Source organism: Diabrotica virgifera, chromosome 7, assembly GCF_917563875.1.
Source record: "Diabrotica virgifera virgifera chromosome 7, PGI_DIABVI_V3a".
NCBI lineage: Eukaryota > Metazoa > Arthropoda > Insecta > Coleoptera > Chrysomelidae > Diabrotica > Diabrotica virgifera.
In genome coordinates, this window is record NC_065449.1 from 89,868,909 (window position 1) to 89,891,937 (window position 23,029).

At 35.3% G+C, this 23,029-nt stretch overlaps 1 protein-coding gene across 2 annotated transcripts in view; it reads left to right on the forward strand.

Moving 5' to 3' along the window:
- Nucleotides 1-23,029, forward strand: part of LOC126888825 (alpha-tocopherol transfer protein-like) — a 168,840-nt gene that overhangs the window by 139,681 nt on the left and 6,130 nt on the right. For both annotated transcript variants that reach the window (XM_050657239.1, XM_050657237.1), the window contains exon 6: nucleotides 5,549-5,651. In XM_050657239.1, coding sequence (XP_050513196.1) covers nucleotides 5,549-5,651 — 103 coding nt within the window. The remainder of the gene's footprint in view (nucleotides 1-5,548; nucleotides 5,652-23,029) is intronic.

A 23,029-nucleotide genomic window follows, 5' to 3' on the forward strand; every position in this document is an offset into this window, starting at 1 on the left:
CATATGTTATATCTATTTTTTGAAACTCTACTGGTAAAACAGGATATATGTGGATACAGGATATATATCCATATTATGTAAACAGGATATATATCCTGTTTTACCAGTAGAGTTTCAAAAAATAGATATAACATATGTTATAAACTGGTAAAACAGGATATATGTGGTATATGCTGTTATACGGTAACATATTTCATAAGAAAGGTGTCCCAATTCCAATGGTAAAATAATATAACATTTCATATACTCTTTTACCATAGTATGATCAATGGGAATTTTTATCTCCTCCGACGGTATATATGTATAAAGTCTTTTATCTTTATGTATAAAGTCTTTGGGTATACTGGAAAAATGGTAAAACAGTATAATATGTCACTTTACGGGCATATTTAAAAAAATTAGACTTATTTGCTGTTACTTACTTACTTTCCGTGTCCGGAACACCAACAACTTTAAATTCTGTATTTCCAATGGTTGGCCACATAGATGGCCCTGTCATTTGCTATAATTAAGTCTTGTTCTGTGCAGGTCTCTCTCATCTCTGTGCATGATAGTAGATGCCGGCTGGTCTGAACCGCGCCACAGTCGCAGGTATCGTCCTCCTGGCATCCCCATTTTTTCAGGTTACTAGCACAACGTGAAACGCCGGTTCTTAGTCTGTTTAGCGCTTTCCAAGTCGGATACGGTAAATTGTGTCCAGCAGCCTCCGATTTTCCGAATTTCCTCCGAGGGAGGAAAATGTGTCGCGGTAGCTGACGCTTGCCATAGGTGTATTCGGCGCGTCTCTGGTGCTTCGAGGATGGATCTTGATGTTTTCAGGAAGCTTTTCCGGGATCTTAGTCTGCTTGGCTGAGTTTGGTGGTCATATAAGGGGTGTCTTCGGTCCGTCTCCTGCTTTTTCCGTTCTACCTCTGACGTGACCTTCCTCCTGATAGGTGGTGGAGCAATTCCAGCAATGGGGTATACCTCTTCGATAGGTGTCGGTTTCAGGCAACCCGATATTATACGGACCGTTTCATTTAGAGCCACGTCGACGTTCTTTGCGTGAGCAGAGTTTGCCCATACTGGTGCTCCAAACTCCGCGGCCGAAAAACATAATGCCAAGGCAGAAGTGCGGAGAGTGTGTGGTTGTGCTCCCCATTTTGTATTAGTTAGCTTGCGGATGATATTATTTCTGGCACTTACTTTCTTCTTGACATCTTGACAGTGGTATCGGTAAGACAGAGTTCTATCCAGACGGACGCCAAGGTATTTTGGCGTCTTGTTGTGTTCCAGCATCTGACCACGCTATTCCACCTCCAGCGACCTTCGGGCATGCTTGTTTCTCAGGTGGAAAGCACATACCTGGGTTTTTGTGGGATTGGGTTTCAGATGGTTTTTATCATAGTATAGAGCTAAGTCTCCCAGGGCATCTGTCAGTTTCACTTCGACTTCATTGAAGGTTCTTCCCTGAGCTGCCACCGCTGTATCATCAGCGTAAATAAATTGCCTTGTTTGTTGGTGTATGGGTTGGTCGTTGGTGTATATGTTGTATAGAATCGGCGCGAGGACACTTCCCTGCGGTAGCCCATTTTTTTGGTCCCTCCACCGACTGTTCTTGGACTGGAGCGTTACGTAGAAGCGTCTATTCTGGAGGAGACATTTCACTAACCTTGTTAGTCGGAAATCCTTTGTAGTTTCGTAGAGTTTTGCGAGTAGCCGTTGATGGTTAACTGTATCATAGGCGGCAGTTAGGTCTATGAACGCTACTCCTGTTATTTCCTTCCGTTCAAAACCATCTTCAACATGTTGGGTGAGATTAAGAATTTGACTGCAGCAGCACTTTCTGGGCCTGAATCCTGCTTGTTCTGGAATAATTTTAGTCTCCACATATTCTGCGATCCGGTTCAGTATAATTCTTTCAAAGGCCTTGAAAAGGTGGCACAAGAGAGATACAGGTCTAAAACTCTTTGTATCCGCCGGATCCTTCCCTGGTTTTAAGAGGGCTACCACTCTAGCTTTTCTCTAGATTTTGGGGATTTGTAATGTACGGATGCAGCAATTCATCATTTTTACGAGCCACTCTACGGTTTTTAGTCCAAAGTTCTTTATTTGCTCTGTTCGTATGTCGTCCAGGCCAGCCGCTTTATTATCTTTCATTTGATGGATCGCGCCTCTCATCTCCTCTAGACAAAAAGATGTACCTAGAACATCTCTTTCTTCGTCGATATTCCGTTGAGCTCTCACCTTGTTCTTTCTTGATGTCGTCTTACCGTTCATTAGAAGATGATGGGCTATCTGATCGGGTGTAACTTCTGTCATGTTGACTGCCGGAGCAGCGGGATCGTTGCCAAGATTCCGAATCAGCTTCCAGGCACGTCTGCTGTTTTGTTTCATGTCCAGACTCGTGACCAGCTTGCACCACCTTTCCGTTCTGTTGGCGGATATCGCATGTAACATTTCCTCCCCAGCCTGTATTGTCGCTTCTGAGAAAGGGTCTTCTTCATATAGCTGTTCGTATCTTTTAAGTAGGGGTTTAGATTCTTCACTGAGCCCCGCTATGTACTCAGTTCGACAACCTCTAGGGATAAATTTCCGTGATACTTGCTTTACGATTTTTACAAATTTATCGTATGAATCAGGGCAAGGTTCTAGCTGGGAAACTTCTTGATCCAATGTTTCAGAGAATTTTTCCCATTTTGCTTTAGTAAAGTTGAACCTTCTCTTGAAAGGAACAATTTCGTATCTGATTGCCGCGTTGGAAAGACAAATTATTGGTCTGTGCTGTGTCTTTGGGAGGGCACTTCCAACGATTTTTGTCACCTGGTCTCCAATTCTGTCGCTGACAAATATATTGTCTGGGTTGTAACCTCTGCGCCATCTTCCGCTGTTGAACGACGCAGGCTGCTTTGGATCGTGAATAAGTTTTAGATTCATGCTTTCAGCCCATTTTTCTAGTTCTTCGCCATTGGAATCTGTTTCGTTGTAACCCCACGCGACACTGTGACAGTTGAAGTCACCCAGTACGAATTTGATTTGCTGTGATTGAAAGTTATTCGGTTCCTCAAAAGCAAAGTCAGCGTTTGGTGGTTTGTAGATTGACGTTACTGTACAGGAGTTTATCTCCACTGTGAGGATCTCGATGTCATTTTGATCTGTTAGAGATGTGGATGCTACGTCGATATCTGCTCTGACGAAGACTGCGCTACCATATTGGTCGTGTGGTCTCTCCAGTATGAGCTTCATACCCCGAATCCTTGGTCTGCGGCTTGCAGTACCTCTATGGGTTTCTTGAACCAGTAGAACATCGACACCATGTTCTCTGCACATATTAGACAATAGGTCTTCTTTATCTGCTGATAGTCCTTCAATATTAATTGAGGTCGTCATCAAAAATGGCCTTGATAAAGACCGTTTTGTATTTGCTGTTGTAATAATTATTATAATAACATACTTTTTCCGGAGGGACCGCAGACGTTCGGAAACAATTAGCGTCTCTTTGCAAAGACAATGACGTCGACTTTGCAAAGTAACAAGACACTTACTCAACACACCCACTACACATTACTCCCCTGACTTAGTGATAAGTTATACAATTACGTGGCTAAAGGTTCTAGTTCTAAACCAAAGCCAGAATCAGAGAAAAAAAAAACATACTTTTTTTATATTTCATTTGTCTAACTTTATAAATGACAAAACGGCACAGTAAAAGAAGAAAAAGTCATTTATCTCAAAACATAATTTTTTCACATAATATATGTACTATTTTACCTTTGCAGGCAAGTGATGTTTTAAGGCTATACTCATGAACAAAATTTTTAGCCCAAGCATAATTATTACTCAAAGGAGGGTTAACGTCGATCTTTAATTGTCTCCCTAAAAAGAAACGCGCAAGAGAGTGCGGCAACTCATGTGCTAACGTTGCTACTGAAAGTCATCCATAACCGAATATATCCTAAACTGGACATATTATTAATGATACGCAGTTTGGGTTTAGCAAAGGCCTAGAATCGCGTGAAGCTCTTTTTTCACTTAACTCGTTCACTGCCGTCTCGGTCAATATAACCAAGAAATTAGCTTTCCTACAGGCCAGCTCGGTCAATCTGACCGAGATTTTTTTTCATTTTCATGCCAGAGACACATTTCCACGAATTTATTAATATGGGTGACGTAAGTTTCTTTCATAAGACTTCATTATCCGTGGAAATCTACTTCTGCGTAGCTTGATTTAAAGAATGAATATTCATGAATGAAAACCATACATAACAGTCTGGCAGTGAACGAGTTAATATACTAATACAAAGGTGCCTGGACGTCAATCAAGATATATGTATATGTATATGCATATTTTATTGACTATAATAAAGCATTCGATGAACAATTAATGCATGCCCTGAAAACAGAGAAGAAAGACTATAATGACGGTCCTCAGGACTTCAGGATTATATCGAATTTATATTATAAGCAACAAGCAAAATACGTGTTAACGAACAGCTGTCAGAGAAAATTGAAATCAAACGTGGGGTGAGACAGGAATGCGTGTTGTCGCTAATTCTTTTTAATGCCTAGTCGGAAGAGATCTTCAGAAAAGCTCTTGAGGGTGAAATAGCTGGAATAAAGGTAAATGGAGTTCCCATTAACAACATTAGGTATACGCATGACACTGTCATCTTAGCTGAAAATATTGGGTATCTTCAGAGGCTAGTGACCAGAATAGCGGAGTTTGGACAAGCATACGGTCTAGCAATGAACGTCAAGACACAATTTATGAGAATATCGAAAACTCAAAGAAATAATGAGAATCTTTTCATAAACGGGAGCAATGTCGAACGAGTAGACCAATGTGCATGTCTTGGAACAATGATTCACTCCACAGGTGATTACTTCCAGTAAATCAAAATCAGAATAGAAAAGGCTAGAGAAGATTTTAACACAATGAAAAAGTGCTCTGCGCAATGGATTTGAAGTTGGAGCTAAAAGTTAAGTTGGTGTACAAAAGAATTCTAAAAATATCGTGGACAGAACATATTACAAACAAAGAGGTTCTGGGAAAGATGACTAAATTATCTTAAATACCACCAAAACAATAAAATTAGAATATCTCGGACATTTTAAGGCACGTATCCATACGACGGTGCTCCGTGTTCGGTGAAGCAGTTCCACATAGTGGATACGTTGGTGCCCGCCGCTCGGCGCTCACCCTCGTCGATTCAACTGGTTTGCGGTTTATATATAGGGGAGCGCATGCTGCATCCATTTGAGCAGGTACACCGAGCACGGAGCACCCACGTATGGATACGTACCTTTACACGTGGAGAGAGATACAACTTGCTAAAATTGATTATGCAGGGAAAGATTCAAGGTAAAAGGAGCATAGGGAGACGCAGAATATCGTGGCTGCGCAATCTGAGAGAATGTTACGGATTTACATCCAATGAGCAGCCGTCTCTAAAGTCTGAGTAGCTATGATGATTGCCAACCTACGTCGCGGAGATGGCAGTTGAAGAAAAATAATACTTTAATTAGGTGTTAGTCATTACCTAATTAATAAAAGTTTTATTAATTTTAGGTGCACATACATTCAGATCTAGAGGATCTGTTTAAACTGGTTCCAAGGGAGTTGCTGCCATCTGATTATGGCGGAAATGAACCTTCTTTAGATGAATTCCAAAGTAAGTTAAAGCACGTATTATTGTTAAGATAATGCGGCATAAGTTAGGGATATAGAAAATTATGCTCATTTTCATAGTTGATTTTTTCGTGAACAGATTAACGAATTCCGTTAATTTTTTGTTATTGTTTTATATTTTTCTTTAGTATTTATACAGTTGTACAAAGGTGTACTTAAACTGCTTTAGTATACTTATACCGGGTGGAAGAGACGAAATGTCTTTCTTATGTTAAGGTTGAGGCAGGGACGATGAGGTACAAAATGTGAGAATACATCAGAATACTATTGTAGTCTTATGTTTTGTGAACATTTTGTTTTTTGAATCTCCCTGATATCTTTAGAAACAAAGAAAATAGCTATGGACAAGGCGAAAACGGCGGGTTCTTTGGAGAAAATATTCCCATGAGATTTTTTTGCATAGTCACATTCGTGAGACACTCCAGAATAAGATTCAACAAGTCGCCCACGCGAAAAGTGGTCCAAATTTTTTTTAACAATTTTTTTTAATCAAATTGCAAAAATTAATATTTTTGGCCCGGACAAATTTATTTAGGTTTTTTGGACTATTCTGGGTACAAAAGGTCTCTTATAATTTTTCTCTAAAATTGATCGTTTTCGAGGTAAAAGCATTTTAAAATTGAAAAAAACGAAAAATGGCAATTTTCAAGGCTTAATAACTCGGTTTAAAGTTATTACTATGAAAGTTAGAAAGTGACTAAATCAAAGTTTGAAGCCCCCCCTATAAGATCCTGAAGAAATTTTTGTCATTATTTGATTACTAAGCTGTCATTTTTAAGTAAAATTAATGAGCACCATGCACGTATTAGGCGGCCGTCCATGATGATTGCGAAAGAGATGCGATTCAAGCAGTCCAATGGCGCATCTCACTCGCACTCACATTTACATCCGCGTCAATACGAATACGATCTTACCGCTCATTATGAATAAATAAAAATAACAGCTTATGACTTTCATAATAATCTTTAACCGAGTTATTAGTCCTAAAAATGGCCATTTTCGCGTTTTTCAAATTTTAAATTGCTTATAACTCGAATAGGATCAACTTTAGAGAAAAACTACAAGAACACTTTTCGCTACGGAATGGTCCGAACAATCTAAAAAAAAAATTCCGGGCCGAAAATATTGATTTTTACAATTGAATTAAAAAAAAATTAAAGCACTCATGGGAGTACCGAAAGAAGTGAAAACTTCTTATAGTATCTAAATTACGAGCTTAATGCTTTTTCCCCATCCAAAAGAAGTGTTATACCTATATTATATACGTGTTGCGTACGATCTATTCTATTTATGTGTACATATACATAATATATATATATATATATATATATATATATATATATATATATATATATATATATATATATATATATATATATATATATATATATATATATACGTGTGAAATTTACTTCGGCAAAGTGAAGACGGTTGCAAACACAATACTTTTTCCCTATCTACAAAGTGCAAAATGTCCCTAAAAAAGTTTTCACTTCACAAATTTATTTCGTCGAAGCAATGACGGTCGCAAGTTTAATACTTTTTCCCCATCTAAAAAGTCCACAACATCCCTAAAGAAGTTTTCATTTCAGAAATTTATTTCGTCGAAGCAATAACGGTCGCTAGTTCAATACTTTTTCTCCATCTATAAAGAGCACGACGTCTCTAAAGAAGTTTTAATTTCAAAAATTTATTTCGTTAAAGCAATGACGGTCGCTAATTTAATACTTTTTCCCCATCGAAAAAGTGCAAAATGTCCCTAAAGCAGTTTTCACTTCAAAAATGTATTTCGTCGAAGCAATGACGGTCGGGATGACGGTCGCTAATCCAATACTTTTTCCCCATCTAACAAGTGCACAACATTTCTACAGAAGTTTTCACTTCAAAAATTTATTTCGCCGAAGCGATGACGGTCGCTAATTTCACACTTTTTTCCCATTTAAAAAGGGCAAAACGTCCCTAAGAAAGTTTTCACTTCAAAACATTATTTTGTCGAAGTAATGACGTTTGCGATAACGGTCACTAATTCAATACTTTATCCCCATCTAGAAAGTGCACAACGTCCCTACAGAAGTTTTCACTTCAATAATATTACTATTATTATACGTAGATTATATTACGTATAATACGTGGTATTACGTGGTACGTATACAGCGTGTCTACTTAAGTTGGAAACATATGGGGAACTTTTTTGTTATGCATTTTACGAAAAAAAGTTATTCCTTATAAAAAGTTCTGCATGCTCTAAAACCTAAGATTCAATTGTCAGATATCAAATTTTGTCAATATTATACGAGGTATGTCAAAAAATATGAACTTCGTTCAAGACTAAAATACCTTTATTTCTCTTAATATCGAAAATTCTTATTATGAAAAGTTGTTTGGAAATATAAACTAAGATCAAATATGCAATCACATGCTTCTAATTGGAAAAAAACATTTTCCAAATTTTTCTCAAATTTATTGATACTAACTGCGTTTTTATTTATTACACATACGATAACTCTTTTATTATTACTTTTACGAAAAAAAGGTATTCTTTATAAAAAGCTCTGTATGTCCTAAGGCCGAAGACGCAACCATCAGATATCACATTTATTTAATTTTATACGAGGTATGTCAAAAAATATGAATTTCACTCAAGAGTAAAGTACCTTTATTTTTCACAATATTGAAAACTGTTATTAAAAAAGTTGTTTAGAATTAAAAACTATGTTTCAATATGCAATAACATCCTTCTAATTGAAATATTGTGAAATATAAAGGTACTATAATCTTGAGCGAATTTCATATTTTTTGGCACACCTCGTATAAAATTAAAAAAAGTTGATATATCATAGTTGTGTCTTAGATTTTAGACCATGCAAAGCTTTTTATGAAGAATAACTTTTTTTCATAAAATGAATATTAAACGAGTTATCATATTTGAAGTAATTAAAAATGATGTTGGGTATCCATAAATTTGAGAAAAATTTTTTTCCAATTAGAAGCATGTAATTGGATATTTGATCTTAGTTTTTAATTCCAAACAACTTTTTTTCATAAGAATTTTCGATATTGAGAGAAATAAAGGTACTTTATCCTTGACCGAAATTCATCTTTTTTGACATACCTCGTATAATATTGAGAAAATTTAATATCTGATGATTGAATCTTAGGTTTTGGGACATGCAGAACTTTTTATAAAGAATAACTTTTTTTCGTAAAATTAAAAATAAAAAAGTTTCCCATATGTTTCCAACTTAAGTAGACACGCTGTATAATATACGTACAAAATTTATTTCGTCGAAGCGATGACGATCGCGATGACATGAAGGTCGCGAAATCAATCATTTTTCCCCATCCCATATAGATTATACATTTATTTTAAATTTAAATAGTTCTACACAATTTATATACAGAGAGAGTCTGTAAAGTGGAATAAATTCAATATCTCAAATACTAATTGTTTTTTTGGAAAATGCTCAGACCCGTCGATTAGTATTTCAAATTGTCCTTTTTGACATTCAATAAAAATGTATACAGGGTGTCCCAATTTAGAGATATGACGTCATCGTCGATTTTCTTAAATGTCAACACTGTCATTTTTATAGCTAATTTGATAGGGTTTGTAAAGTTATACATAACTGCAAAATATCAAATTTTTATTCTCTACCATTTACAAGATAATAGAAAATAACAAAGTTATATCTGTAATTTGGAATATATTCAATAATTAAAATACTAACTTTTTTTTTGAAAAATGCTCAGACCCGTCGATTAGTATATCAAATTGTCATTTTTGACATATAATAATAATATATACAGGGTGTCCCAATTTAGAGATATGACGTCATCGTTGATTTTCTTAAATGGCAACACTATCATTTTGATAGCTATTTTGATAGCGTGTGTAAAGTTATACACATCTGAAAAATTTCAAAATTTTATTCCCTACCATTTACAAGATAATAAAAAATAACAAAGTTATGAAGAACAAGAAGTAATCAAATAATAATTGAATTTATTTATTTCAATTAAGCAAATGCTCATAACGTTGCCCATTGACAATTTGACAATAATTGAGGGCAACATTATGAGTTTTTGCTTAATTTATTGAAATAATTAAATTCAATTATTAGTTGATTACTTCTTTTTCATAATTTTGTTATTTTTTATTATCATCTAAATGGTAGAGAATACAAATTTGAAATTTTGCAGTTGTGTATAACTTTACACACCCTATCAAAATAGCTATCAAAATGACAGTGTTGCCATTTAAGAAAATCAACGATGACGTCATATCTCTAAATTGGGACACCCTGTATACATTATTATTATATGTCAAAAAGGACAATTTGATATACTAATCGACGGGTCTGAGCATTTTTCAAAAAAACAGTTAGTATTTTAATTATTGAATATATTCCAAATTACAGATATAACTTTGTTATTTTCTATTATCTTGTAAATGGTAGAGAATAAAAATTTGATATTTTGCAGTTATGTATAACTTTACAAACCCTATCAAATTAGCTATCAAAATGACAGTGTTGCCATTTAAGAAAATCGACGATGACGTCATATCTCTAAATTGGGACACCCTGTATACATTATTATTGAATGTCAAAAAGGACAATTTGAAATACTAATCGACGGGTCTGAGCATTTTCCAAAAAAACAATTAGTATTTGAGATATTGAATTTATTCCACTTTACAGACTCTCTCTGTATATATAGGGTGGCCGGAAAGTCAAGTACCTTTACACTAATAATAATAATGCTTTAACATCTAGCCAACATTTATTTGCGTTTCGGCGCAGGCGCATCTTCAAGGGCACCTGTCTGGTCACACAGACAGACAACAATAGATGCGATTGATACATGATGGCGCCCACAAGAGAGTCTACAACTGAAGCGTATCAATTACTGCTTCAACACTCTCCGAGAGCATGTGACAAACAAAATGTTCTGTTCACCGAAAGTTTTGCGATTTCTCGAAATCAAAATGTTTATTTCTGGGCAAATGACAACCTTCATTTCTTTGAGTAAGTGAAAAAATCTCGCCTCATGTTATGACATGGGCTGGAATTATTTCAACTTATCTGTTTGGGCCATATTTTTTTGAAGGCTCTATAACTTATCACACTTATTTATCTGCAGATAATCAAAGAAAGTTTTTTATTGCAATTGACAGCTCAGGGCACTGCTGACACTATTTCTTTTCAACAAGATGGCGCTCATCATATTTTCCTCTCGTTGGTCACAAACGCCTGAATGAAATCTTTCCGAACCGATGGCTTGGACGTGGTTCTCCAATTTCTCGGCCTCCAAGACGTCCATATTTGACAGCGCCGGACAATTCACTGTGGAATTTCATTAAAGAGAACGTTAGAAATGCAGATATGTTTCAAATGAGGACTTGCGAAACGGAGTGCGCCCTGCTTTTACGTCAGTACTCCGGACATGCTGAGATGGATGAGCATACGAACATGGCGTCGTACCAAGTTGTGTTGCGGCAATGCAGATATTCGCACCCATGTTTTGTATAAATAAATAATTAATAAATAACTTACAAACAAAATTGTATTATTATTTTTTCCGTCTGTTATATAAAAAAAAAATAATTCATTAGTGTAAAGGGACTTTCTGGCCACCCTATACATACACATAATAATTATACGTACAAAATGTATTTCGCCGAAGAGATGACGGTCGCGAAATAAATCCTTTTTTCCCATCCTAAAATAGGTTTTACATCTATTTTAAATTTAAATACTTCTATACAATTTATATAAACCTACAAATAATATACCTATATTATTATATATTATGTACAAAATTTATTTCGCCGAACCGAAGACCATCGCGATGACGGTCGCGAAATCAATCCTTTTTCTACTAGTAGTCTACTAGTTTTATTCCTTAAGGTGATACAGTAGCGATCAACAGGTAGCAAAAACGCGTTCCAAGATTGCGGCTGTAATTTTGAATATTTTTTCGAGATATTTGGCACACGTATTTGTAATATAATAAAGAATGGCGGTACAGAGCCCAATTTGAAAAATATGTTAATATGTGGAAATTACTCTGTAATTAAATACAATATTAAAAAAACGAGCCTGTACCGCCATTAAGAAGAACAAAAAAATACACTTTCTTCAAATAAACTTTTTTATCCGATGCCTAGATTTTGTGTCATTTTGGAACTACTAAAATTTTTTATTTCATTAGTAGTTCCAAAATGACACAAAATCTAGGCATCGGATAAAAAAGTTTATTTGAAGAAAGTGTATTTTTTGTTCTTAATGACGGTACAGGCTCGTTTTTTTAATATCGTATTTAATTACAGAGTAATTTCCACATATTAATATATTTTTCAAATTGGGCTCTGTACCGCCATTCTTTATTATATTACGAATACGTGTGCCGAATATCTCGAAAAAATATTCAAAATTACAGCCGCTATCTTGGAACGCGTTTTCGCTACCTGTTGATCGCTACTGTTTTCTCTTAACATGTAATTTAACGGACAAAAAACTAAATTATATATATATATATATATATATATATATATATATATATATATATATATATATATATATATATATATATATATACACCGGTATTTTAGACGTCAACGCCCTTCCGGTAGGGATCTATGGGGAAGAATCACCGAGCCGCAAGCCCTTATCCCTTGCCGTGCCTCATAGTCCGATCAGATACCCGCATATTCCAGTCTAAGCGCCAGATTCATATTTAGAATTTTATACTGACGCGTTAGCCTTTTTTGTTTTTTAGATGGCCTGTCTGGGCTTGAACTCACATACCTCACGTCGAAGTGAAGTGCGGGTCAGCCGCTAGTCGCACTGAGCTATCCGATCGAAAAAAACTAAATTAATAGTAAAAAATAACAGTTAATAAAACCTGAAACAGAAAGCACATGACGTAGACAGTTCTTATCGAGACCTATAAGAGTTATTTGTCGATCAGGTAAGCAATATGCACAGCTCAACATAAGAGAGACGAGATTGTTTATTGGAGGCTCTGTGATGTTTTGGGATGAAATTTCCTTGAAGGTAAGTACGGATTTGGTGTGTACGTGGAGGCTCTTTAAATAGCGAGAGTTATACTACACAGAATTTTTCTTTGAACACTCTGTTTTTTTCAATTTCATCTTAGTAATATTGCAAGACATGGCGTTCTCACGTATCACATGCCGTCAGTTAAAATACATATTAAAGAGTAAAACCGTCTAGTTTCTTTTTTATTAAAGATATCAGAAAAATTAAAAAAATAAAATATTCACAAAATATGAGACTATAACATAATATCGATATGTACCCACCTTTGTACCTTTTCCTCCCTACAGGGTGTCTCAAATTTTGTTTCGGTTAAAACACAAATGTTAAACTACATAACCGTCTATTTTCTTTGTTTTTAAAGATATCAGGAACATTCAAAAAACAAAATGTTCACAAAACATAAGACTACAATACGATTCGGATGTGTAATCAGGTACCTCGTCCTTAAACTTAACATAACAGAACCTTTGTTTTTTTCCACCCGGTATAGGTCCAATAAAGAAGTCTAAGTAAACTTTTCCACAACTGTGTAAATACTAAAGAAAAATCTAAAATACTAAAAGCCAATTAGCGGAATCCGTTAATATGTTCACGAAATAATCAACTATAAAAAAAGTCTTTGCGTCGAAAATTTTGGAAAAATGGCGATTTATTTCTGAACGTAGTCTCCTTTTAGCTCAACACAATTGCCCCAGTGATGCCCCACCTATTTAAACCCGTCTGCAAAATACCTTTTCTCGAGGTCTGCACAGTAGACTTCCGTGTAGGTGATGAACTCTTTATTCGACTTAAATTTCTGCTCGGCGAGTAACTTTTTCAACTTTGGAAACAAGAAGAAGTCGTACAAGCCCAATCCTAGATGGGTTGGATGAAACGGCAGTTTGTAGCCCAATTCGACCAATTTTGACCATGGCGATGGCGGAGGTGTGAGCCGGAGCGTTGTCATGGTGGAAGAGTCTTTTCTTCCCCAATTGGGGCTGTTTTTCTGAAATTCGAATCGGGCTAATAATGCAGCATAGTAAAGCCCTGTGAGCGTTTTGCCCTCTTCCAGGAAGTGGAAACCATGTTTTGTCGACGGTTATGAGTTATGACGCAACGTAGAAACTCATTTGGATTACGCTTAAACAGCAGCATACACTGTTCTGAAGTGGTCTCAAGGTTGAGTTTATTGTTCGAAGTTAGAAAATGCGGCAGCCATCGCAACGACAGCTTTTTTGCCCAAAAATTCATGCAGGATATGACCAACGAGATCTGTTAAAATGCCTACTGTCTCAGCTATCTCACGCACCTTCAGTTGGCGGTCTACCAATACGATATCGTGGATTTCTTTTACGTTATCCTCAGTGGCAGCCGTTATCGGGGCACCTGGGAGTGACTTATCAAAAACCGACGTGCCACCACGTTGAAACTCGTTATACCATTTTTTGACGGTTTTCGTCGAAGGCGAAGAGTCACCGTTTACAGTGTTCGAGAGCTTTTTAATTTCGCTGCGGGATTTCCCTTCTTAAAACAAGAGTCGAATTACCGACTAATATTTTTTTTTTTCATTTTTCTAAAATCTCCAAACACACCCGTTTATACACGCGGTCAAAACAAAACTACGAGTTTGATTTGGCTGATATTTTGACATAGCCCGTCCACAAGAATGTATTACATGACTGCGCATTTCTCTTGCGACAGTGGCGTCATCGAGTGGAGAGTAATGTTTCTCGATTACACGTTAAGCATTATAAACCACTAAACCATTATCGCCGAAATGGTCTATTGGTTACGACCATGATACAATAACTGAAGATATGACATGGAGTCGGCGGGCGGGGCCTACGTAGCTACGTCACTCTGTGAGAAGAACAGCATTAAATTCAGTGTGGTCGTATAGTAAACGGTGTTTATTTTTTTGCTTAAGGTGAATTTACTTATAATTTGTTAAACTTTTATTAAAAATGAGGTGTGCCGTGTTTGGTTGTAATGTGGATAATCAATCACCAGGTTTCCATACGAATATTAGATTTTTTAGTTTCCCAAAAGAAAAAAAAGTGCGATGTGTGTGAAAACAATTATGTAAGCGTAAACGTGCAGGCAATTTTAACGTTAAAAACGCTCGTATCTGTTCAACACATTGTAACAGCGACGAATATGAACGCAATCTGAAACACGAGCTGCTTGGATATTCTCCTAAAAATTTTCAATGCCTTAAAAATATTCCTTAAAAATATGCCTATTCCATCCCAAAATTTAGCCAAAGCGGAAGAAGGCGAAGTGGATTCTGGTAAAGAGCAACTAACTATTTTTAATGGGAAATAAGCCACAATTTTACTAAAAAATGATTTTATTAACGTTTCGACGACCAAATCGCATGCCGTTTTCAAAATACAAAAAATATTAATGAATTAAACAAAAATGTTGTTGCTTAGTAAAAAATTCTTGTAATAATTTATTTAATCTGACTCATTTATATCGGCAATTCAGGCATATATTCTATATACATTTTAAAGCAGAAAACTTTAAAATGATATTGTCAATTGTTCATTCAATTACATGAAATCAACCCCAACTCAAGAATATCCATCACAAAAAAATCATAGCATGTGATCTGTCTTTAAAAATACAACCACATGCAACGGTGACAGTAAAATTCTCGCGTTAGAGATTCTAAGTAAATCACGAGGGAAAAGGAGGAAAAAAACCTCGTGATACCATCCCGACATCGTCAGTATTAGGTCTTACTTTAGTTTACTCTCAAAACTAATACCAGATTCTAATATAATACTTACGATAATAATAGTAAGACCTAATACTTACAATGTCATGATAGTATTACGAGGTTTTTCCTAGTTTTCACTCGTGATTTACTATGGAATCTCTAATGCGAGAATTTACTGTCATATCAGCGCTGCATGTGGTCATGTGATTGTATTTTTAAAGACAGATCACATGATCACAGATTTTTTTGTGACGGATATTCTTGAGTTGGGGTTGATGTCATGTAATCGAATGAACAATGAACAAGTCTTCTACTTTAAAATGTATAACATATTATGTCTAAATTGCCGATATAAATGAGTGAGATTAAATAAATTATTAGACGAATTTTTTACTAAGCAACAGCATTTTTGTTTAATTCATTAATATTTTTTTGTATTTTTAGAACGGCATCCGATTTGAACGTCGAAACGTTAATAAAATCATTTTTTGGTAAAATTGTGGCTTGTTTCCCATTAAAAATAGTCAATTACAAAAGTGCCACAAGAAAATAGCTTCAGAACAATAGTAGAGAGCAACGTTGTGTATTATACAGTATAATATATACCTAATGAGACGTAGCTGGCCTAATAATAAAAAATCATGTTTGTAATTGATTTCTATTATTAGATTATGTTCTCAATAATTATATTTAATCATACTAAACAAAACAGTACTTCTCGAAAATTTCGCAACTGATATTAAAATCTTAAATCCCCAAATCATAATGGCAATGCATTCGAAATGAAAAGGATCCACTCACAACGTGACGTCATGCGCGACTTGAACAAAATTAGGAACGCTGCGTGTTATATCTTGGGTTATTGTATCATGGGTTACGACGCTAAACTTCTAATCGACAATTCGAATTCACGTGCCAGCCATCTCAATATTTTTTTTTTCAATCTATTCCGAATAGAAAAAATATCTAGTGTTCTTTCCATGGTCACAATAAAACTAAACCATTTCGTCGATAATGGTATGGTGGTTTATAATGTTTAACGTGTAATCCAGAAACATTATATTCAAGTTTTTACAGGTATTTTATAAAAAAACTTTGAAAACTCCTGACACAAGAATAAAATGTCCTAAACGCGGTAAAAATAAGTAGCGCTCACAATGTACGAGCTACAAAAGAGCTGAAAGAATATTACGTGGCACAAAAATTTATTTTTATTTTAATGTAATATAAATTATAGTTTTTTTGAAAGATTTTTCATGATATTTGCTAAATTTTAAGTAAAACGCGCTGCGCCGCCAAAGAGTACCTTTAATAGAGTTTACAGTTTGAGGCTCTTTTGCTTCAAATTCAGCAAATATTATGGAAAAATCTTTTAAAATAAAACTATAATTTTATTGTCCATCAAAATGAAAATACCGTTTTGCGCCACATATTTATATCGGCTCTTTTGCAGCTAAAATGAGCCTTCGTTCGGATTTCCGGGTGAGGACTATCTCAGGGGGAACACCATTGCAGGTTAGAAAAATCAGGATAGGGTCGTGGAATCTTAATAGTCTTACAGGAAAGAGTCTGGAGTTAGTGGATGCGCTCAAACGAAGGAGAGTTCAAATTGCTTGCATTCAAGAAACTAGGTGGAAAGGACAAACGGCAAAAGAACTAGGTGAAGGATAAAAATTGTGGTATGCAGGGAGTAGTAACACTAGAAATGGAGTTGGTATAATTGCTGATAGTGAAATTTTTTTTTTTTTTTTTTATTAACCCCACATTTATTACAATCTATCTATACAATCTAAACCTAAATGTTTAGGTAGATAACAGACAATAAGTAATAGGACTGACAATAATTAGGAATGACATGTAGGGAGGCATCCAGTGATGCACCCCTTTTTTTAAAACTTAGCCTACAACACTGACTATTTCTGACATAAACTTATACACATTAATTTAGTACCTATTGTTCACTTAACTCTAACGGAACTTTTCGTTTTAACCTACGAACAGTACACGGTTTATTCACTAAATTTTTTGCTAACACGTTTGGATGCACTTTAAGTTTTTCTGTATGTTTTTTCGCGCACTTTTTGATGTCATCTTTGACGTATGGTAGTCCGGCGTCCCGATGGATGGCTTCATTGGTTATGAACCATGGAACTCCTAGTATTGATCTCAATATTTTGGACTGAAATCTTTGTATGATTTCAATGTTGGAATGTACGGCGGTTCCTCATAATTCTATCCCATAAGTCCACACTGGTTTTAGGATGGATTTGTAGATTAATATTTTATTTTCAGTTGATAGTTTTGATTTTTTGCCCAACAGCCAATATATGGTTCTTAACTTATGACCCAGTTGTTTTCGCTTAGTAAATATATGCTTCCTCCAGTTTAATCTTCTGTCCAAGTACATACCTAGATATTTGACTTCATCCCCTTGTGGGATTCCTTTACCGTTTAAGTATACAGCCGGACATGTTTCCCTACGCGTGGTAAATGTTAGGTGTAGCGATTTGTTTTCATTAATTTTGACTCTCCATTTTGTCATCCATTGTTGAATTTTATTTAGATTATTTTGTAAGATTTCTGAGGCTATTTTGGGATTTTTGTTCGATGATAGTATTGCCGTATCATCCGCAAATGTGGCTGTAGTGATATGTGTATCTGTCGGTAAGTCAGCAGTGAATATAAGGTATAATATAGGTCCTAGTACACTTCCTTGGGGCACCCCAGCGAGAATTTGTTGTATGTTTGTGTATTCATTCTCATACTTTACCTGGAAGTTTCTGTTGGTGATATATGACTTTAAGAGTATATAGTAATTTGTAGGTAAATTCTGTTTTAGTTTACATAATAGGCCTTTATGCCAGACTTTATCAAATGCCTGACTTACGTCCAGAAATACCGCCGAGCAGTACCTATTATTTTCAAAGTCCTCGTTGATTCTCTCTACAATTCTATGTACCTGTTGTATTGTTGAATGTTGTTTTATAAACCCAAATTGGTGTGGTGGTATTAGTTTTTTGTTTTCTATTATAGGCATTAGCTTAGTAAGTGTCAGCTTTTCAAAAACTTTGGATACCACTGGAAGAAGACTAATAGGACGGTAGGACTGTACATTTTCTGGTTCTTTTCCTGGCTTTAGTATCATTGTTATTTGTGCTAGTTTCCACTGTGATGGGAAATGACCTAGTCTCATTATAGAGTTAAATAACTGTGTCAGAAATTGGAAGCCTTTCTCTGGGAGTTGCTGAAGAGTTTTTCCTGTAATCAGGTCGTATCCTGGAGCTTTTTTTGGATCGATGTTGTGTTGTATAATATTTTTTACCTCATTTTTTGTGAATCTTTTTTCAGGAAGTTCTAGTTGATAAGGTTTTGTGAGTATCGAAATAATTTCTTCTTCAGTTTGTAGTGAGTAATTTCCCTCATTTGGTGTAAAGACTTTTTTAAGGTGTGTCGCAAATGTTTCGGCCTTTTCTAGAGGACTTCTCGCCCATTGTCCTGTCTGTGTTCTTAGTGGTGGGACTGTATAGTTCTGCCTTCGTAGAGTCCTTGTGGCCTTCCATAACGAGTAGTCAGTAGCTTGAGTTGCATCTAGTTTTTGTAGGTATTCCTCAAAGCTTGCATTTTTTTCTGCTATTATCAATTTTTTTAGGTCTTTTTGTGCTTTATTGAGGTTTGTTTTACTTTGAGGTGATCTTGATAATTGCCATTGTTTTCTGAGTTTTCTTTTCTCAATTATTTTTTCATGTATTGTATTGGAACAGTGTTTGTTCATATGTCGATTTGTAGGTAATGGTGTTGAGTTCCATGCTGCTTCCTGTAAAACTGTGTTAAAATGTTCTACTGCTTGTTCGATTTGTTTATCGGTCTTTAGTGGGATGTCTAAATTGATTTGATTATTTACTTGATATCTAAAATAACTCCAATTTGTTTTGTTGTTGTGTAATATACAGCTCCTTTCTATTTTTGTTATGTTTTTGCTTACAGTTATGATAACAGGTGAATGGTCAGAGGATAAATCGTAACAAGACTTTGGTTTAAAATATTTTTCATTTATTCCTCTCACTATAGCAAAATCGAGGAGATCTGGAATTTTCGCAGGGTCTGTAGGCCAGTATGTTGGCCCCCTTGTGGTTACTATGTTCAGATTATCTATTAGTATTTCTTTTTGTAGTTCACGGCCTTTGGTATTAATAAGTCTAGATCCCCACATTAGATGTTTTGAATTGTAGTCTCCGCCACAAATAAACCTAGGTCCAAGTGTATCAAAAAAGGTTTTAAATTCTGGTTGTTTAATTGAATGTTTTGGTGGACAATATATAGCTGAAAAAGTTATAGGTCCTGTCCAGTCTTCTACAACTACATTTGTGGCCTGAATATGTGCTTTTTGATAGAGAGTTGTCTGGTAATGTTTGATGTTGTTTCTTATAATGATTGCTGTCCCACCATGTGCAGTTCCATCTGGATGTGTTGTGTGATATATTTTATAGTTGTGAAATTTTATGAAACTTTTTTTCGTGAAGTGTGTTTCTGAAATCAGTATTATGTCTAATTGGTGATTAACTATAAATGCATACAACTCATGTTTGTGTTGTGTCAAGCCATTAGCATTCCATATGGCAAATTTTAGTGTATTAGCCATTAGTTCATTTTTGAGACAAGTGTTGTTAATAAGTTTAGCATGGTGCTCATTTGTTCCATAAGCCCTTTCATCATATTCTTTAACTCCTGCATGTCATTTGCCTAAGTGACCATTGTAATATCTTGTTGGTTGGTATTTACCATTTGAGCATATGTAGGTCTTTGTGTTGTACTTATATTTGTTGTAGCCACTGGTAGCTGTTGGTTTTGTAGTTGATTCGGTGACTCTTTCTTTCTTAAGGTTGGAAATCTTGCTTCTTGCAGTTGTTTATGTACACTGCATCCTCTGTAATTCGCTGGGTGGTTATTACCGCAAAGTACACACTTTACTAGATCAGATCTAATTTTGTTAGGGCAATCAGCTGTTTTGTGATTTAGAGCACATTTTACACACCTGTATTGATGATAGCAGAAATTTTTTGTGTGACCATATCTTTGACATCTGGTACATTGTACTAATTCTCTTTTTAGCCTTGGGGCTTCGACATCAATTTTTGCGTTGAGTAAATATTCCATCTTATAAATTTCTTTATTATTATCTTGCATTTTTAAGTCCACAAAAAATAGTGGTAGGGGTTTTTTTGTAATTCTTTGTAGTATATTCGTTATTTGTAGAACTATATGTCCTTGGCTCTCTATTTCTTTTTTGATTTCTTGTATATTCACTGTAGGATGAAGATGGCGAATCACTACTCTAAAGGGTTTATCTTGCTTCTTACGATATGTATGATATTCGGTTTTTTTCTCATCAAGTGCTTTTATTATACTGTCGTATATTTCAATTGTTTGGGCCTGTACCTTGACTTGTTCTTTATTCAACACTCTGATTAAATGTTTATCTTTGGCTATAGTGTTTAGTAGTTCGTTTAATGGTTGGATGTTTTTAACACCGGCAATAAATATTGGTGGGGGCTTCTCTTCCTGTTTTTTTTCCTCTTCAGTATCTGCTTCTTGTGTCTCTTCATTAATTAATACATTAAATTTATTTGCTGTTGGTGTGTTGAGCCAGTAGTTATCTATTTTGGTTTGTTTAAGTTTGGAATGTTGTTCCGGACTGGTTCTCCCACGTTTTTTATTTGGAACTATTTGCCATTCTTCATCATTTGCTTTGGATGTGGATGGGGGTTGATATTGTGGTAATGTACTTTGGACTGAATACTGGTATTGAGGTTGATATAACTGCATTGGCTGGTTTGGCTGGCTTGGAGCGAAATTTTGCTGAATTTGTGATGCAGGATGTGGTCCCATTTGCATTTGTTGTGGAAAATATCCTAGTTGTTGAACTGTTAAGTTTTGGTCGCTGAGGTTCATTTGGCTAGATGTTGGACATTGAGAGTATGGAAATGGATACTGATTATATCCGTTAGACATTTTGATTTAAATATTAATATTAGTAAGAGGTGTTACCTTGATTGGTGGATTCCAAAAATAAAATTCACAACACATTTTTGACACAATCGCCAGCACTAATATTAATATACTTTATTTTTTATTATTTAATTTGTTTTGAAATAATTAATTTGGTTGATTTAAATATATAAAATCTGTTTTGTATCACTACACCAGAATTATTTTTAATAATTTAAGTCCATTAAGGTATAATTAGCTTTAAATGGTAAATTGATAACAGTAATTGTTTTATCTACAACCGTCCTCGATCAAGTTTGGACGACTACTAGATAGTGAAATTAAAGTTAACGTAGTGGAAGTTGTAAGAACGGGTGATATAATGATGTCAGTGAAATTTGTAATTGATAAAGAGGTATTGAATGTTGTGTGTGTATGCTCCTGAAACAAGTCTGGGTGAGAATGAAAGAAGAGCTTTCTATGATCAATTAGGAGACGTCCTGAGTGATATTCCATCAGAGGGGAAAGTTATAATAGGAGGTGATTTCAATGCACACATGGGCCAAGCCAAGGCAGGATACGAAGCAATACATGGGGGATTAGGCTTTTGAACTACAAGTGAAGCTAAAGATGATATGCTTGAATTAGCAACAGCACTCGATATGGCGATTGTTAACACATTCTTTGAAAAGAGAGAAACTCAACTTATTACCTACAAAAGTGGACAACATCAATCCCAAATAGACTATTTCATGATACGGAAAGAAGACATACGTGAATGCAAGGACTGCAAGGTAATAGTTAGTGAGACAGTAAGCCAACAACATAAGCTGCTTGTTCTGGACATCGAAGTAAAAAGTGAAACTAAACCAAAATATCGGAGAGTACCACAAAAAATCAAGTGGTGGATGCTAAAAGATGAGAAAGAAGGTATATTCAGGGAAAGAATAGTAGAGAAAATATGTTGGAACATGAAAGGAGGCCCTATTACAATTTGGAGAAAAATGGCCAGTAGTATTAGAGAGACTGCTATTGAAATACTGAGGAAAACGTCAGGAAAAAAGTTTGAGGATAAAGAGACTTGGTGGTGGTCAAACGAAGCTCAAGAAAAAATAAAAGAGAAGGGAAAATTATATAAAAAGTGGCAAGAAACCAGATCCAACACAGATCTTCAAAACTATATGGTCCCGAAAAAGGAAGCGAAAGTAGCAGTAGCAAAAGCTAAAGCAGAAACGTATTCAAACCTATACCATCAACTTGATACCAGGGAAGGAGAAACGAAGATATATAAAATAGCCAAACAGAGAGCAAAGAAAGCAAAAGATTTTAATCAGATTAGACGTACCCGAGATGAAAATAATAAAATACTAGTTCACGAAAAGGATGTCAAAAAGAGATGGAGAAAGTACTTTGACAGCTTATTAAATGAAGAATTTGACAGACAGACTGTGGAGTCAACGGAGACAGTAGCATCAATGGTCACCAAAATAACAAACTAGGAAGTGGCTCAAGCGCTTCAAAAAATAAAGAAAGGAAAAGCGGTAGGACCAGATGATATTCCTGGGGAAGTATGCAAAGCATTGGGAGAGACAGGAACAAGGTGGCTAG